At 36.7% G+C, this 19,693-nt stretch overlaps 1 protein-coding gene across 3 annotated transcripts in view; it reads left to right on the forward strand.

Moving 5' to 3' along the window:
• LEKR1 (leucine, glutamate and lysine rich 1) overlaps positions 1-19,693 on the forward strand; it is a 271,681-nt gene that overhangs the window by 170,401 nt on the left and 81,587 nt on the right. For all 3 annotated transcript variants that reach the window (XM_079923312.1, XM_079923313.1, XM_079923314.1), the window contains one exon: positions 16,716-16,797. In XM_079923312.1, the coding sequence (XP_079779438.1) occupies positions 16,716-16,797 (82 nt within the window). The remainder of the gene's footprint in view (positions 1-16,715; positions 16,798-19,693) is intronic.

Here is a 19,693-nt window from a genome sequence, read left to right on the forward strand (position 1 = left end):
TTCTGTGATATCAGTTGTAACTTCTCTTTCATTTCTAATTTTGAGTCCTCTTTTTTTTTTTTTTTAATGAGACTGGCTAAAGGCTTATCAATTTTGTTTGTCTTTCAAAAAATAGCTCTTGTGTTCATCAATCTTTTCTATTTTTTTTCTGTTTTATTTATTTCCACTCTGAGCTTTATTTATTTCCTTTTTTCTGCTGACTTTGGGTTTTGTTTGTTCTTTTTCTAATTCCTTTAAATGGTAGGTTGTGTTGTTTATTTGAGATTTGTCTTATTTCTTCAGGTGGGCCTGTATCACTCTAAACTTTCCTCTTGGAACTGCTTTTGCTGCATCCCCTAGATTTTGGAAAGTTGTGTTTTTAATTTTCATTTGTCTTAGGTATTTTCTGCTTTCCTCTTTGATTCCTTTGTTGAATCCTTGGTTTTTTAGTAGCATGTTGTTTAGTCTCCAATGTTTGTGTTTTTTCCATTTTTCTTCCTGTTACTTATTTCTAATTTCATACTGTTGTGGTCAGAAAAGATGCTTGATATAATTTGTATCTTCCTTAATTTATTGAGACTTGTTTTGTGTCATAGCATGTGATCTATCCTGGAGAACATTCCATGTGCACTTGAGAAGAATGTGTATTCTGCTGTTTTGGGATGAAATGTCCTATAGATATCTGTTAAGTCCAGCTGGTCTTCTGTGTCATTTAAGGCCAGTGTTTCCTTATTGATTTTCTGTCTGGATGATCTGTCCATTAACACCTAATACTAGGTGTTAAATCTGTCCATTTAACACCTAATACTAGGTGTTAAAGTCCCCTAGTATTGTTGTGCCATCAATTTTTCCCTTTATACCTGTTAATATTTGCTTTATATATTTAGGTACTTCTATATTAGGTGCATATATGTTTACAAATGTTATATTCTCCCCTTGTGCTGATCTGTATCATTATATAATGCCCCTTTTTGTCTTTTATTGTAGACTTTGGGTTTGTTTTTGTGTTTTGTTTTGTTTTTTGGCCATACTGTGTGGCATGTGAGATCTTAGTTCCCCAACCCGGGATTGAACCCATGCCCCCTGCAGTGGAAGCATGGAGTCTTGACCACTGGACAACCAGAGAAGTCCCTGTAGACTTTGTTTTAAAGTCTACTTTGTCTGTTATGAGTATTCCTACCCCCACTTTCTTATGGTTTCCATTTGCATGAAATATCTTTTTTCATCCCCTCCCTTTCAGTCTGTGTGTGTTTTTAATCTCTGAAGTGAGTCTCTTGTAGGCAGCATATATGGGTCTTGTGTTTAATCCAGTTAGCCACCCTATGTGTTTTGATTGGGGCATTTAGTCCATTGACATTTAAAGTGATTACTTATTACCATTTTGTTACTTGTTTTCCAGACATTTTTGTAGTTCTTCTCTGTTCTTCTTTTAGTCTCTTCCCTTTGTGGTTTGATGATTTTCTTTAGTGTTATGTTTGCATTTCTTTCTCTCTAATTTTTGTGTATCTATTGTAGGTTTTTTGATTTGTGGTTACCGTGGAGTTTATATATATTGGCCTATAACTATATCTACTTGTTTTAAGCTGATAGTCATTTAAGTTCAAACACATTCTAAAAGATCTACAATTTTTACTCCCTCCCCCTCCCCAGTTTGTGTTTTTGATGTCATATTTTACATTTTCATGCCTATCCCTTAGCTATTTATTGCAGTTTTAGTTGATTTTGCAATTTTTATCTTTTATCATTCATACTAGCTTATTTAAGTTGTTGGTCCACTGCCTTTACTATCTATTTGCCTTTACCAGTGGGATTTTTCCCTTCCTAGGTTTTCTTATTTCTGGTTGTAGCCTTTTCTTTTTTACCTAAAGAAGACCCTTTAACATTTCTTGTAAGGTCAGTTTAGTATTGATGAACTCTTAGTTTTCCTTGTCTGGGAAGCTCTTTATCTCTCTAATTCTGAATGATACACTTTCTGGGTAGTGTATCCTAGGTTTTAGGTTTTTTATTTTCAGCACTTTAAATATATCATGCCACTCCTTTCTGGACTGCAAAGTTTCTGCTGAAAAATCAGCTGGTAAACTTATGGGTGTTCCCTTGTATGTGACTCTTTGTTTTTCTCTTGCTGCCTTTAAAATTTTCTCCTTAACTTTTGTGATTTTAATTATGATATATCTTAGTGTGGGTCTCTTTGGGTTCATATTGTATGGGGTTCTCTGTGCTTTTTATACTTGGATATCTGTTTGCTTCTTCAGGTTAGAGAAGTTTTCAACCATAATTTCATCAACTACATTTTCTACCCCTTTTTCTCTCTCTTTTCCTTCTGTGACCCCTATAATGCAAATGTTAGTACACTTGATGTTGTCCTAGAGGTCCCTTAAACTATTCTCATTTCTTTAAATTTGTTTTTCTTTCTGCTGTTCTGATTGGGCAATTTCCACTGTTCTATCTTTCAGACCACTTATGCATTCTGTATCACATAATTTTGCTGTTAATTCCTTCTAGTATATTTTTCACTTTAGTTACTGTATTCTTCAGCTCTGACTGGTTCTTTTTTATATTTTCTACTTCTTTGTTGAAGTTCTCATTGTGTTCATCTATTTTTTTTCTGAAGTTCAGTTAGCATTCTTATTACTATTGCTTTGAACTCTTTACCAGATAATTATTTATCTCTGTTTCTTTAGAGTTTTTCAGGGGATTTATCTTGTTCTTTCATTTGAAACATATTCCTCTGTCTTCTCATTCTGTTTAATTTTCTCTGTTGTTTTCTATGAAATTAAGTGAACCATTTACCTATCCTTGTCTTGAAGGCATGTTGCTATGTGGAAGTTTCCCTATATAGTATGCATGTGTCCAGTGGCTTTGCTAGGAGAGCTGGATCTAAAGTGAGCACAGGCCAGATCTTCCCCCAGGGGGCACTGGCAGCTGCCACCGTGGTGCAAGTTAGGGCTGGATTCGGAGGGGCTGGAACTAGAACCAGATGTGAGCCAGGGCTCTTCCTAGGCTCCATGGAAGTCAGCACCCTATCAGGGGTTGGGCCAGGGCCCAATGGACTGGAGCAAGAGCCCCAAGGGAGTTAAGCTTCTCCCTCATGTGATGGCAGTCTCCAGCTTAGTTGGGGGTGTGGCTGTGGCCTGAAGGATTCGGGCTGCACTTCTGAGCTGGTTCCACTTTTTCCCTGGTATGCACGCCTTGGTTAGAAGCTGGGTCAGGGCTGGAGGGGTTGAGTCACACTACTGAGCTGGTTCCACTCCTTCCCAAGTGCGTGTTCTCATGGCCATGTGGCGATGGTAGTCTCCACTGTGGAACTGGTTCTGCTCCTGCCTGACTGCTCAGGGTCCTTCTACTCTGCCATCTTGATCCCACCTCTGGTAAAAAGCTTTTATTGCAGGATTATTTGTTGTGATACTAAGTTGTAAGCAGCCTAGGTTTCATCACTATTGGACTAGATCAGTAAAATGTGGTATGTGCACACAATTAAATATTACATATCAGTCAGAAAGGAATAAATCATATCTACATATAGCTATATGGATAGGTCTCAAAAACAATGTAGTGAAAAAAGTAAGAATTAAAATGAGATTTATAGCTTCACATCATTTATGTAGTTTTTTAAAACACCTGCAAAAAGTACTATTTTTTCACACATAGGTACAGGTTAGAAGGCATACATTAAATTCACAAGTGTGGGCACTCTCTAATTAAATGCAAATAAATATGTCCTGATATCTTAAAACAAAAACAAAATAAAGAACCTTCCTCATTACCATATCCCCCTTCAGCTGCGACTGAATTTCTCTGCTCCTTATTCACAAAATCAGATAGCTTGTCTTTACAGTTTCAACCTCATCCCCCACCCCCATCAAGTTCTATTCCCCTTGTGTTCTTTTGTACCCTGGACACACAGAACTGAGTTGATCAGACTCCTTAGTACAGAACATACTATCCTTGATCTGTACAAGCAAGACCCCTCCCTAAACAATACATCTATAAAATAGTCAAACACTGAAAAATACGGAGAATAATATAACAAATGTGTGTGGATCCATCACCTGTATTTTACAAGTTTTAACATTTTGTCATAGTTACTCTGTAGTTTTTTTTTTTAATATGTAAAAACCTTCATTTTTACTCTTCCCCATACAAAGATAACCACTGATGACACCAGGCCCAACCGCAAGAATGAGGTCCTCAGGCAGAAAGTGATGAGACTCAGAACAGAAGTGGGGGGAGGGGGGGTGGCCTTATTACCACCCCCAATGATGATAACCAGTAGTTATGTGTTCCTGGCACTGTTCTCCTCCTTACATATATTAAGTAACTTAATTCCCAGAACAATCCTATGCTGTAATAACCATTTTATAGATTAAGAAACTAAAATACCTAAAGTCACTTAGTTAGGAGGAAGCAGAGCCAGGATTTGAAGTTAGGCAGTCTGGCTTTAGAGTTCCTGCACTCCACCTCTATGTTACCCTGTCTTAGGAGTGTATTAAAAGAGCAGGGAGTTTTTGTTTTTCCTTTTCATCAATTATCTGTACCATTTTAAATATATATATAGCCTTCACCTTTTCATTAAAACGATTCTCCTGGATCTGGATTTCTGGGTGCCAATTCTCCTGCCTGCTTGTTCCTCCAATCTGCTGCTTGAACCTGGAATCATTTTCTTTCATATTGCACTTTGAGTCAAATTTTTTTTTAAAATTTTTTGGTGTTTTCTTTATCCAGAAAGTTTTAAGCTTGAAATATATTTCCACTATAAAGATTTTGTTTATTGTTTTCTCAAACAGTATACTAACTTAATATACCCTCCAAGTGACTGTAAAGTTTTATATCCTGCTATAAAATAGCTAACTATGAATACCTTTTGTATTTGTAGATCCTAGAAACCTTCTGGAAAAGCAGGATTCTCTTAAATGACTAATTACCCCAAATCTGATGCCTATGTAATGCTATCCAGCAAGCAGCTGGCTTCATATGAAGAGAGGCTAAGAGCTCCTTTTTGTCTTCATTTCAAATCACTTGCTTCTTATTTAATATCTGCAAGGAATGCAGTCACATTATAGTAGAATTTGCTGTTGTAAATTTTGGATTGTTTCCATGGGTTCCGCCTTACATCTGCACGGTGTTTAAAGCCAATGCTTCCTTTCTTTTTGTAGGCATTCAGGGCCTTTTGCCTCATAATCCAATGTCATGCTGAATGACAGAAAATTGAAGTTGAATTTATTTAACTATAGAGAAGGACTACACAGAACAATACACTTATTTAAGAACTCCTTGCATCAGGAACTGAAGGAGCTGTCTTATGCAGGTGGCTTAATCTCTCTGCTGCTTAGCTGAACTATGTGCCTTTATTTATTAAGGACAGGAACTGGGCACTCTGCTTCCAGAAACAAAAGGACCCCACTGGTCTATCAGAACCAATAATAAACCAATAACATGCTTATACTTCATTCAGAACAGTAAAGATATGTCCTATGTATTTTAAAAATAATTCTTAGCACTTCTTTATTACAGAAAATATATTCAAAGGTAAAAAGAAAACAATGAAAATATATTAACCAGCTTCTAACTATACACTGGTGGGCTGTTTACATTATGGATTATTCATAATACATCTATTTTTCTTGATTCTACGTGGTATCTTCTCTCCTTAAGTAAAATGATTTATTTGTTGACATTACTTATATTTCCACACGACAACCTCCAGAGGTTTCTGTGTTTTAAAGTAAAACATTTATTTGCTTTCCCGGTTTTTACTTAGAGATGCTGTAAATACATAGTGAATAATCTGAAGGAACTGGCTTCCCTACTCATTGAGTACTGTGATTTAAAGACTAAGGATCTATGTTTATCTTGAAATAGGGAGAAAGGGAGATTTAGGTGGGTATGTAGAGAGAATAATACTGGAAAGTATAATAGCTTTTCCTTTCTTGAGTTGAGTCATGATTGTGTAGTTTATTTTCCTTTAAATCTAGTAAATTCTGGAACTTTGATGCACAAGTATATTCAAATGTGATCCTAAGAATACTTCACAATGCTGTAAAAATGGGTTTTGAATTAGCTACCATTTTTACTGTCTACTGTTCTATCAATTATTAGGTAATTGAGAATTAATAGCATAAAATTCACATATCAGGAACCAATTCTTTGGAGTTTATTTTTAAGATAATCAGTTCTTCCTCTTAACAATAGCTGCGTTTAGAAGTAATAACATAGAATTTATCATGTGGGCTCAGATCCATGCTTCATCTAGTTTAGGATTATATCCTGACAAAAGCAGCAAGGGACATTTAACAGAAAGGTATAATTGTTCTCTCTGATGTCAGTGTTATTAAGTCAGTCACAAGGATACCATATTTGTCTTAATATCTTTCATTAATTGTATTAATTTTTAAACTATCTAAACCACCTCTTGGAATTAGACATTAGACTAATTCATTACATATTTTATGTAGTAATAAATAATACTTTTCATTTGTCTTAAGTATACCTCTTTAAATATTCTAGGATACACTAAACAAATATATGGCCACACTAACCACATTTTCATGGACAAATATCATATCTCCTTGTAGCTTTTATATTTTTGACAGTCAGTGTAAGAGAGTGAGAAAGATAAAGACTTGGTGATGAAGCCAAACTCAGTTTGAATCACGGGATCACTTCTTTTTTTTCTTTTTCGGGATCACTTCTAACTAGCTCTGTGACCTTTGAAAAGTTAGTTAATTACTCTGATTCTTAGAGCCTTCTAGTAAAGATAAAATGTGTATCTGTTTTCTTTTGTTTTTTTTTTACATCTTTATTGGAGTATAACTGCTTTACAATGGTGTGTTCGTTTCTCCTTTATAACAAAGTGAATCAGTGATACATATACATATGTTCCCATATCTCTTGCGTCTCCCTCCCTCCCACCCTCCCTATCCCACCTCTCTAGGTGGTCACAAAGCACCGAGCTGATCTCCCTGTGCTATGTGGCTGCTTCCCACTAGCTATCTACCTTACGTTTGTTAGTGTATATATGTCCATGCCTCTCTCTCGCTTTGTCACAGCTTACCCTTCCCCCTCCCCATATCCTCAAGTCCATTCTCTAGTAGGTCTGTGTCTTTATTCCGTGTCTTAGCCCTAGGTTCTTCATGACATTTTTTTTCTTAAATTCCATATATATGTGTTAGCATGCGGTATTTGTTTCTCTTTCTCACTTACTTCACTCTGTATGACAGACTCTAGGTCCATCCACCTCATTACAAATAGCTCAATTTCGTTTCGTTTTATGGCTGAGTAATATTCCATTGTATATATGTGCCACATCTTCTTTATCCATTCATCCGATGATGGACACATAGGTTGTTTCCATCTCCTGGCTATTATAAATAGAGCTGCAATGAACATTTTGGTACATGACTCTTTTTGAATTATGGTTTTCTCAGGGTATATGCCCAGTAGTGGGATTCCTGGGTCATGTGGTAGTTCTATTTGCAGTTTTTTAAGGAACCTCCATACTGTTCTCCACAGTGGCTGTACCAATTCACATTCCCACCAGCAGTGAAAGAGTTTTCCCTTTTCTCCACACCCTCTCCAGCATTTATTGTTTCTAGATTTTTTGATGATGGCCATTCTGACTGGTGTGAGATGATATCTCATTGTAGTTTTGATTTGCATTTCTCTAATGATTAATGATGTTGAGCATTCTTTCATGTGTTTGTTAGTAGTCTGTATATCTTCTTTGGAGAAATGTCTATTTAGGTCTTCTGCCTATTTTTGGATTAGGTTTTTTGTTTTTTTGTTATTGAGCTGCATGAGCTGCTTGTAAATTTTGGAGATTAATCCTTTGTCCGTTGCTTCATTTGCAAATATTTTCTCCCATTCTGAGGGTTGTCTTTTGGTCTTGTTTATGGTTTCCTTTGCTGTGCAAAAGCTGTGAAGTTTCATTAGGTCCCATTTGTTTATTTTTGTTTTTATTTCCATTTCTCTAGGAGGTGGGTCAAAAAGGATCTTGCTGTGATTTATGTCATAGAGTGTTCTGCCTGTTTTCCTCTAAGAGTTTAATAGTTTCTGGCCTAACATTTAGGTCTTTAATCCATTTTGACCTTATTTTTGTGTATGGTGTTAGGGAGTGATCTAATCTTATAGTTTTCAATGTACCTGTCCAGTTTTCCCAGCACCATTTATTGAAGAGGCTGTCCTTTCTCCACTGTACATTCCTGCCTCCTTTATCAAAGATAAGGTGACCATATGTGCATGGGTTTATCTCTGGGCTTTCTATCCTGTTCCATTGATCTATATTTCTGTTTTTCTGCCAGTACATACTGTCTTGATTACTGTAGCTTTGTAGTATAGTCTGAAGTCAGGGAGCCTGATTCCTCCAGCTCCATTTTTCGTTCTCAAGATTGCTTTGGCTATTCGGGGTCTTTTGTGTTTCTATACAAATTTTGTTCCAGTTCTGTGAAAAATGACAGTGGTAGTTTGATAGGGATTGCATTGAATCTATAGATTGCTTTGGGTAGTAGAGTCATTTTCACAATGTTGATTCTTCCAATCCAAGAACACGGTATATCTCTCCATCTATTTGTATCATCTTTAATTTCTTTCATCAGTGTCTTATAATTTTCTGCATACAGGTCTTTTGTCTCCTTAGGTAGGTTTATTCCTAGATATTTTATTCTTTTTGTTGCATTGGTAAATGGGAGTGTTTTCCTGATATCACTTTCATATTTTTCATCATTAGTGTATAGGAATGCCAGAGATTTCTGTGCATGAATTTTGTATCCTCCTACTTTACCAAATTCATTGATTAACTCTAGTAGTTCTCTGGTAACATCTTTAGGATTCTCTATGTATAGTATTATGTCATCTGCAAACAGTGAGTTTTACTTCTTTTCTGATTTGGATTCCTTTTATTTCCTTTTCTTCTCTGATTGCTGGGGCTAAAACTTCCAAAACTATGTTGAATAAGAGTGGTGAGAGTAGGCAATCTTGTCTTTTTCCTGATCTTAGTGGAAATGCTTTCAGTTTTTCACCATTGAGGATGATGTTGGCTGTGGGTTTGTCATATGACCTTTATTATGTTCAGGAAAGTTCCCTCTATGCCTACTTTCTGGAGGGTTTTTATCATAAATGGGTGTTGAATTTTTTCGAAAGCTTTCTCTGCATCTATTGAGATGACCATATGGTTTTTCTCCTTCAATTTGTTAATGTGGTGTATCACATTGATTGATTTGCGTATATGGAAGAATCTTTGCATTCCTGAAATAAACCCCACTTGATCATGGTGTATGATCCTTTTAATGTGCTGTTGGATTCTGTTTGCTAGTATTTTGTTGAGGATTTTTGCATCTATGTTCATCAGTGATATTGGCCTGTAGTTTCTTTCTTTGTGACACCCTTGTCTGGTTTTGGTATCAAGGTGATGGTGGCCTCGTAGAAGGAGTTTGGGAGTGTTCCTCCCTCTGCTATATTTTGGAAGAGTTTGAGAAGGATAGGTGTTAGCTCTTCTCTAAATGTTTGATAGAATTCGCCTGTGAAGCCATCTGGTCCTGGGCTTTTGTTTGTTGGAAGATTTTTAATCACAGTTTCAATTTCAGTGCTTGTGATTGGTCTGTTCATATTTTCTATTTCTTCCTGATTCAATCTTGGCAGGTTGTGCGTTTCTAAGAACATGTCCATTTCTTCCAGGTTGTCCATTTTTTTGGCATAAGGTTGCTTGTAGTAATCTCTCATGATCTTTTGTATTTCTCCAGTGTCAGTTGTTACTTCTCCTTTATCATTTCTAATTCTGCTGATTTGAATCTTCTCCCTTTTTTCCTTGATGAGTCTGGCTAATGGTTTATCAATTTTGTGTATCTTCTCAAAGAAACAGCTTTTAGTTTTATTGATCTTTGCTATCGTTTCCTTCATTTCTTTCTCATTTATTTCTGATCTGATCTTTGTGATTACTTTCCTTCTGCTAACTTTGGGGTTTTTTTGTTCTTCTTTCTCTAATTGCTTTAGGTGCAAGGTTAGGTTTTTTATTTGAGATGTTTCCTGTTTCTTAAGGTAGGATTGTATTGCTATAAACTTCCCTCTTAGAACTGCTTTGCTGCATCCCATAGGTTTTGGGTTGTCGTGTCTCCATTGTCATTTGTTTTTAGGTATTTTTTGATTTCCTCTTTGATTTCTTCAGTGATCACTTCGTTATTAAGTAGTGTATTGTTTAGCCTCCATGTGTTTGTATTTTTTACAGATCTTTTCCTGTAATTGATATCTAGTTGCATAGCGTTGTGGTTGGTAAAGATACTTGATACAATTTCAATTTTCTTAAATTTACCAAGGCTTGATTTGTGACCCAAGATATGGTCTATCCTGGAGAATGTTCCATGAGCACTTGAGAAAAATGTGTATTCTGTTGTTTTTGGATGGAATGTCCTATAAATATCAATTAAGTCCATGTTGTTTAATGTATCATTTAAAGCTTGTGTTTCCTTATTTATTTTCATTTTGGATGATCTGTCCATTGGTGAAAGTGGGGTGTTAAAGTCCCCTACTATGAAAGTGTTACTGTCGATTTCCCCTTTTATGGCTGTTAGTATTTGCCTTATGCATTGAGGTGCTCCTATGTTGGGTGCATAAATATTTACAATTGTTATATCTTCTTCTTGGATCGATCCCTTGATCATTATGTAGTGTCCTTCTTTGTCTCTTCTAATAGTCTTTATTTTAAAGTCTATTTTGTCTGATACGAGAATTGCTACTCCAGCTTTCTTTTGGTTTCCATTTGCATGGAATATCTTTTTCCATCCCCTCACTTTCAATCTGTATGTGTCCCTAGGTCTGACGTGGGTCTCTTGTAGACAGCATATATATGGGTCTTGTTTTTGTATCCATTCAGCCAGTCTGTGTCTTTTGGTGGGAGCATTTAGTCCATTTACATTTAAGGTAATTATCGATATGTATGTTCCCATTCCCATTTTCTTAATTGTTTTGGGTTCGTTATTGTAGGTCTTTTCCTTCTCTTGTGTTTCTTGCCTAGAGAAGTTCCTTTAGCAGTTGTTGTAAAGCTGGTTTGGTGGTGCTGAACTCTCTCAGCTTTTGCTTGTCTGTAAAGGTTTTAATTTCTCCATCAAATCTGAATGAGATCCTTGCTGGGTAGAGTAATCTTGGTTGTAGGTTTTTCTCCTTCATCGCTTTAAATATGTCCTGCCAGTCCCTTTTGGCTTGCAGAGTTTCTGCTGAAAGATCAGCTGTTAACCTTATGGGTATTCCCTTGTGTGTTATTTGTTGTTTTTCCCTTGCTGCTTTTAATATGTTGTCTTTGTATTTAATTTTTGACAATTTGATTAATATGTGTCTTGGCATATTTCTGTTTGGATTTATCCTGTATGGGACTCTCTGTGCTTCCTGGACTTAACTATTTCCTTTCCCATATTAGGGAAGTTTTCAACTATAATCTCTTCAAATATTTTCTCAGTCCCTTTCTTTTTCTCTTCTTCTTCTGGATCTTGTCTTTCTGGTGGGCAGGTCCACGTCTGGTGGTGTGTTTTGGGGTGTCTGTGGACTTGTTATGATTTTAGGCAGCCTCTCTGCTAATGGGTGGGGTTATGTTCCTGTGTTGCTAGTTGTTTGGCATAGGGTGTCCAGCACTGTAGCTTGCTGGTCGTTGAGTGAAGCTTGGTGTTGGTGTTGAGATGGAGATTTCTGGGAGATTTTCACCATTTCATATTATGTGGAGCTGGGAGGTCTCTTGTGGACCAGTGTCCTGAAGTTGGCTCTCCCACCTCAGAGGCTCAGCACTGACTCCTGGCTGCAGCACCAAGAGCCTTTCATCCACACGGCTCAGAATAAAAGGGAGAAAAAGTAGAAAGAAAGAAAGAGGATAAAAGAAAATAAAATAAGGTAAGGTAAAATAAAATAAAGTTATTCAAATAAAATAATTATTAAGAAAAAAAATTTTTTAAGTAAAAAAAAAAAACAATGGACGGATTGAATCCTAGGACAAATGGTGAAAGCAAAGCTATACAGACAAAATCTCACACAGAAGCATACACATACACACTCACAAAAAGAGGAAAAGGGGAGAAAATAATAAATCTTGCTCTCAAAGTCCAGCTCCTCAATTTGGGATGAATCGTTGTCTATTCATGTATTCCACAGATGCAGGTACATCAAGTTGATTGTGGAGCTTTAATCCGCTGCTTCTGAGGCTGCTGAGAGAGATTTCCCTTTCTCTTCTTTGTTCTCACAGCTCCCAGGGGCTCAGCTTTGAATTTGGCCCCGCCTCTGCGTGTAGGTCGCCTGAGGGTGTCTGTTCTTCGCTCAGACAGGCGGGATTAAAGGAGCCGCTGATTCGGGGGCTCTGGCTCACTCAGGCCGGGGGGACGGAGGGGTACGTAGTGTGGGGTGAGCCTGCGGCGGCAGAGGCTGGCGTGACGTTGCACCAGCCTGAGGCGCATCGTATGTTCTCCTGGGCAAGTTGTCCCTGGATCCCGGGACCCTGGCAGTGGCGGGCTGCACAGGCTCCCCGGAAGGGAGGTGTGGAGAGTGACCTGTGCTCGCACACAGGCTTCTTGGTGTTGGCAGCAGCAGCCTTAGCATCTCATGCCCATCTCTGGGGTCCACGCTGTTAGCCGCGGCTCGCGCCTGTCTCTGGAGCTCCTTTAAGCAGTGCTCTTAATTCTCTCTCCTCTCCTACCAGGAAACAAAGAGGGAAGAAAAAGTCTCTTGCTTCTTTGGCAGGTCCAGATTTTTTCCCGGACTCCCTCCGGGCTAGCCATGGTGCACTAACCCCTTCAGGCTGTGTTTGTGTATCTGTTTTTCGTGATAGTTGTGACTATGAATTAAATGAAATAGGAGAAAGCACCCTGCACAGTGCCTGGAATAAGTATACAATCAACAAACATCAACTTCCTTCCCTCATTTTTCAGAGGATAGGCAGAAATGTTTTAGCTGTGCCTGTGAACAGAACACTCTGGAAGCCCACATGTACTTAATAACAAAGCAACACATTATGCAACATTCATTAGAGATTGCCTTGTTTCAACTGGTTACCCTCAAAACTAAATTTTCTATGTGTACGTTATTTTATCTTTTCTCTCATATAATGATATCACTTGATAAGTGGAAAAAATGTACCATACAAATATTATCTACGAAGTTAAGTCCATATTGAATTATTTATTTATTTAAAGAGCCATTCTTTCAAATAGATACCCTTACCCGAGTTTAAAATCTTGTCAGTTTGACTGCTGGCTAATGCATTTATTCACTGTAAGATACTAGGCAAGAGAATCAAAGAAAATCTCATTTCTCATCATCTGAAAAATGGGGCTGTTTGCACTTATGTAGCAATTTGAGGGATAACATTAATATATGTGAACATGCTGAATAAACATAAAAATTTATACCAATATCTAGTAAATTCTAATTAAAACATTTGTTTAGAGTGAATTTATTTTCTGATTTAAGGAACTGCCTCATTTTCATGAAACAAAGTTAAGAAGGCAGACTGTAGATATGTATAGAAATTTTATATATTTGTATGGATGCATAAAGTTTTTAAAGTTTAACTCCCAAATTCATTCTATGAAGCCACCATTATCCTGATAACAAAACAAGAAAAATATATCACAAAGAAAGAAAATTATAGACCAATATCACTGATATTTGGTAAGGTTGCAGGATACAAAATTAATGCACAGAAATCTCTGGCATTCCTGTGCACCAACAACAAAAAATCAGAAAGAGAAATTAAGGAAACACTCCCATTTACCATTGCAACAAAAAGAAGAAAGTATCTAGGAATAAACCTAGCTAAGGAGACAAAAGACCTGTACTCAGAAAATTATAAGACACTGATGAAAGAAATCAAAGATGACATAAACAGATGGAGAAATATACCATGTCCTTGGACTGGAAGAATCAATATTGTGAAAATGACTATAGTACCCAAAGCAAGCTACAGATTCAGTGCAATCCCTATCAAACTACCAATGGCTTTCTTCACAGAATTAGAACAAAAAATCTTACAATTCATATGGAAACAAAAGACCCTGAATAACCAAAGCAATCTTGAGAAAGAAAAACGGAGTTGGAGGAATCAGGCTCCCCGACTTCAAACTGTACCACAAAGCTACAGTAATCAAGAGAGTATGGTACTGGCACAAAAACAAAAATATAAATCAATGGTACAAGATAGAGTGCCCAGAGATAAACGCATGCACATATGATCACCTAATTTATGATAAAGGAGGCAAGAACATACAATGGAGAAAAGACAACCTCTTCAATAAGTGGTGCTGGGAAAACTGGACAGCTACATGTAAAAGAATGAAATTAGAACACTACCTAACACCATACCCAAAAATAAGCTCCAAATGGATTAAAGACTTAAATGTAAGACAATACACTATAAAACTCTTAGAGGAAAACATAGGAAAAACACTTCGACATAAACCACAGCAAGATCTTTTTTGACCCACCTCCTAGAGTAATGGATATAAAAACAAAAATAATCAAATGGGAACTAATTAAACTTAAAAGCTTTTGCACAGCAACAGAAACCATAAACAATACAAAAAGACAACCCTCAGAATGGGAGAAAATATTTGCAGATGAAACAACAGACAAAGGATTAATCTCCAAAATATACAAATAGCTCATGGAGCTCAATATCAAAAAAACAAACAATCCAGTTAAAAAACGGGTGGAAGACTTAAATACACATTTCACCAATGAAGACATACAGATGGGCAAGAGGCACATGAAAAGATGCTCAACATCACTAATTATTAGAGAAATGCAAATCAAAACTACAATGAGGTATCACCTCATACCAGTCAGAATGGCCATTATCAAAAAATCTAGAAACAGTAACTGCTGGAAAGGGTGTGGTGAAAAGGGAACCCTCTTGCACTGTTGATGGGAATGTAAATTGATACAACCACTATGGAGAACAGTATGGAGGTTCCTTAAAAAACTAAATATAGAACTGCCATATGACCCAGCAATCCCACTACTGGGCATATACCCTGAGAAAACCATAATTCAAAAAGAGACATGTGGGCTTCCCTGGTGGTGCAGTGGTTGAGAGTCCACCTGCCGATGCAGGGGGCACAGATTCGTGCCCCAGTCCGGGAAGATCCCACATGCCATGGAGCAGCTAGGCCCATGAGCCGTGGCAGCTGAGCCTGCGCGTCTGGAGCCTGTGCTCCACAACGGGAGAGGCCACAACAGTAAGAGGCCTGCGTACCGAAAAAAAAAAGAGAGACCTGTACCACAATGTTCATTGCAGCACTATTTACAATAGCCAGGATATGGAAGCAACCTAAATGTGCATCGATAGATGAATGGATAAAGAAGATGTGGCACATATATACAATGGAATATTACTCAGCCATAAAAAGAAATGAAATTGAGTTATTTGTAGTGAGGTGGGTGGACCTAGAGTCTGTCATACAGAGTGAAGTAAGTCAGAAAGAGAAAAACAAATACCATATGCTAATGCATATATATGGAATCTAAAAATAAAAGGGTGGTATTGATGAACCTAGTTGCAAGGCAGGAATAAATAGGTAGACATAGAAAATGGACTTGAGGACATGGGGTGGGAGAGCGAAGCTGGGGCGAAGTGAGAGTAGCATCGACATGTATACACTACCAAATGTAAAATAATTGGCTGGTTGGAAGCAGCAGCATAGCACAGGGAGATCGACTCAGTGCTTTGTGATGACCTAGAGGGGTGGGATAGGGAGGATGGGAGGGAGGCTCAAGAAGGAGGGGATATGGGGACATGTATATGCATATGGCTGATTCACTTTGTTGTGCAACATCAACTAACACAGTATTTATTGTGAAGCAGTTATACTCCAATAAAGATCTATCAAAAAATTTTTTAAAAGATTTTAAAGTTTACTATTAAAAATATGTTACTAAAACACCTGAACAGATGTAACATGGAAATTTTATAAATTTCAATGTTTAAAATTATTTTCTTCATAGAAGTCAGTTAATCCACCTGTGTAAATTTGTTTTCCACCTTTTCCCAAAAAGAGTACCAACAAGGGCTGTTATTGGGGCTGGGGTTCAGATCCTGGTCCACACACACAGGCTAATGGTGGGTCTCAGATCATTCAAGCCATATGTTCTTTCTGCTTTAGTTTCAGTTCTGCATCCACACATGTGAGACGTGGCTGCCTGAATAATATTTCTCAAACACTACTTGAATTCCTCAGTTCAAGACTCTGTGGAAGCCAATTGCCTGCTTGTATTTTCTTGGCTTGAAAGTCATTAAAATGCCTATTAGACACTACCCAGAGTTAACAGATTCTTTACTGGAAGCCTTGCACGTGGTTTATCTATTTCAGTTCTACTGGGAGGCCTTAGCAATACTTCTAAGTTCCAGGCCACAAGAGCTAGCTCAGAAAGTCAAGTGTTTCAGAAGTGAGCCATATGACCAAAAATTCATATGTGTGCCAGTGACATAAATTTCCTTTGAAAACATCAGTAAAATTTAGCCTATTAGCTGTTTGAAAATTAGCATGACGTTGGGGGCAGAAAGAGGCCAATAAATTGAGTCTGTCAAAACCTATTAATTCTGCGGGATTTCAGAGTAGGGATGAGCTACATATGGTCATCCAAGCAAAGTGGAACAAACAGCTGCATTATTCTTCAGGAGGTGAGTGGCAATGCTAAAAGAATGTGGTTTACTCTATGAAAATATCTGGACACTTAAAATGTACTAATCAGAAGAACACATTATGTCATTCCAGATTTACAGTGTGAGATTGAAGCACGTGGGCTAAAACTTCAGAAGGCAGTGACTGAGATGGACAACTACAAAGAAAAGCTCATGTAAGATAGTAAACATTAAACAGCCTGTAAGAATTTAGAAAGACCCCCATGTATTCTCTGTGACTCTGGGCAGTAATTTGGATGTGTTGGTATGGTCTACTGCAATTTTTCTCAGCTACTTTTCTGGCCTATATTGAAGGACCTGTAAATATTTTTAAATATATTAAATGTTTCTTTATCTCAGTAAGAAATTTACCTATCCAGGTATTAAAGCTTTCCCTGATTATTCAAATATAGTAACTTAATATTCTCTGAACTTTTTGTCTTATTATCTCTTTATTATCTGTCTGGAAGAAACAGCATTGAAAATGTTTCATAAGATTATTGGGATTGACATATATACACTAATATGTATAAAATAGATTACTAATAAGAACCTGCTGTATAATAAATAAATAAATAATCAATTTTAGGTTCAAAAAGACAGTTGAGTAACTTTGAAATTCTGGACTGCTTATGCCTTATATAAGTGAGAAAGAAAATATTAGAAAACAAATGATAAGAAAATGCCCCTGTAAAATATCCAGAGTACTATTTCTTTTATTTATTTATTTATTTTTCATCTTGTTTATGGTTTCCTTTGCTGTGCAAAAGCTTTTAGGTTTCATTAGGTTCCATTTGTTTGTTTTTATTTCCATTACTCTAGGAGGTGGATCATAAAAGATCTTGCTGTGATTTATGTCATAGAGTGTTCTGCCTATGTTTTCCTCTAAGAGTTTTATAGTGTCTGGTCTTACACTTAGGTGTCTAATCCATTTTGAATTTATTTTTGTGTATGGTGTTACAGAGTGTTCTACTTTCATTCTTTCACATGTAGCTGTCCAGTTTTCCCAGCACCACTTATTGAAGAGACTGTCTTTTCTCCATTGTATATCCTTGACTCCTTTGTCATAGATTAGTTGACCACAGGTACGTGGGTTTATCTCTGGGCTTTCTATCTTGTTCCATTGATCTACGTTTCTGTTTTTGTGCCAGTACCATATTGTCTTGATTACTGTAGCTTTGTAGTATAGTCTGAAGTCAGGGAGTCTGATTCCTCCAACTCCGTTTTATTCCCTCAAGACTGCTTAGGCTATTTGGGGTCTTTAGTATCTCCATACAAATTTTAAGATTTTTTGTTCTAGTTCTGTAAAAAATACCATTGGTAATTTGATAGGGATTGCATTAAATCTGTAGATTGCTTTGGGTAGTATAGTCATTTTCACAATATTGATTCTTCTAATACAAGAACATGGTATATCTCTCCATCTGTTTGTATCATCTTTAATTTCTTTCATCAGTGTCTTATAGTTTTCTGCATACAGGTCTTTTGTCTCCCTGGGTAGGTTTATTCCTAGGTATTTTATTCTTTTCATTGCAGTGGTAAATGGGAGTGTTTCCTTAATTTCTCTTTCAGATTTTTCATCATTAGTGTATAGGAATGCCAGAGATTTCTGAGCATTAATTTTGAATCCTGCAACTTTACCAGATTCATTGATTAGCTCTAGTAGTTTTCTGGTGCCATCTTTAGGATTCTCTATGTATAGTATTATGTCATCTGCAAACAATGACAGTTTTACTTCTTCTTTTCCAATTTGTATTCCTTTTATTTCTTTTTCTTCTCTGATTGCCATGTCTAGGACTCCCAAAACTATGTTGAATAATAGTGGTGAGAGTGGACTTCCTTGTCTTGTTCCTGATCTTAGAGGAAATGCTTTCAGTTTTTCACCATTGAGAATGATGTTTGCTGTGGGTTTGTCATATATGGCCTTTATTATGTTGAAGTAGGTTCCCTCTGTGCCCACTTTCTGGAGAGTTTTTATCATAAATGGGTGTTTAACTTTGTCAAAAGCTTTTTATGCCTCTGTTGAGATGATCATATGGTTTTTATTCTTCGATTTGTTAATATGGTGTATCACATTGATTCATATGTGTATATTGAAGAATCCTTGCATCCCTGAGATAAATCCTACTTGATCATGGTATATAATCCTTTTAATGTGTTGTTGCATTCAGTTTGCTAGTATTTTGTTGAGGATTTTTGCATCTATATTCATCAGTGATATTGGTCTGTAATTTTCTTTTTTTGTAGTATCTTTGTCTGGTTTTGGTATCAGGGTGATGGTGACCTCATAGAATGAGTTTGAGAGTGTTCCTTCCTCCACAATTTTTTGGAAGAGTTTGAGAAGGATGGGTATTAGCTCTTCTCTAAATGTTTGATAGAATTCATCTGTGGAGCCATCTGGTCCTGGACTTTTGTTTGTTGGAAGATCTTTAATCACAGTTTCAATTTCATTCCTTGTGATTGGTCTGTTCATATTTTCTATTTCTTCCTGGTTCAATCATGGAAGGTTATACCTTCCTAAGAATTTGTCCATTTCTTCCAGGTTTTCCATTTTATTGGCATAGAGTTGTTTGTAATAGTCTCAGGATGCTTTATATTTCTGCGGTGTCTGTTGTAACTTCTCCTTTTTCATTTCTAATTTTATTGGTTTGAGTCTTCTCCCTCTTTTTCTTGATGAGTCTGGCTAATGGTTTATCAATTTTGTGTATCTTCTCAAAGAACCAGCTTTTAGTTTTATTGATCTTTGCTATTGTTTTCTTTGTTTCTGTTTCATTTATTTCTGCTCTGATCTTTATGATTTCTCTCCTTGTGCTAACTTTGGGTTTTGTTCTTCTTTCTCTAGTTCCTTTAGGTGTAAGGTTGGATTGTTTATTTGAGATTTTTCTTGTTTCTTGAGTTAGGCTTGTATAGCTGTTAGAACTGCTTTTGCTGCATCCGATAGGTTTTGGATCATCGTGTTTTCATTGTCATTTTTCTCTAGGTATTTTTTGATTTCCTCTTTGATTTCTTCAGTGATCTCTTGATTAATTAGTAAAGTATTGTTTAGCCTCCATGTGTTTGTGTTTTTTATGG

Source organism: Stenella coeruleoalba, assembly GCF_951394435.1.
Source record: "Stenella coeruleoalba genome assembly, chromosome: 5".
Classification (NCBI taxonomy): Eukaryota; Metazoa; Chordata; class Mammalia; order Artiodactyla; family Delphinidae; genus Stenella; species Stenella coeruleoalba.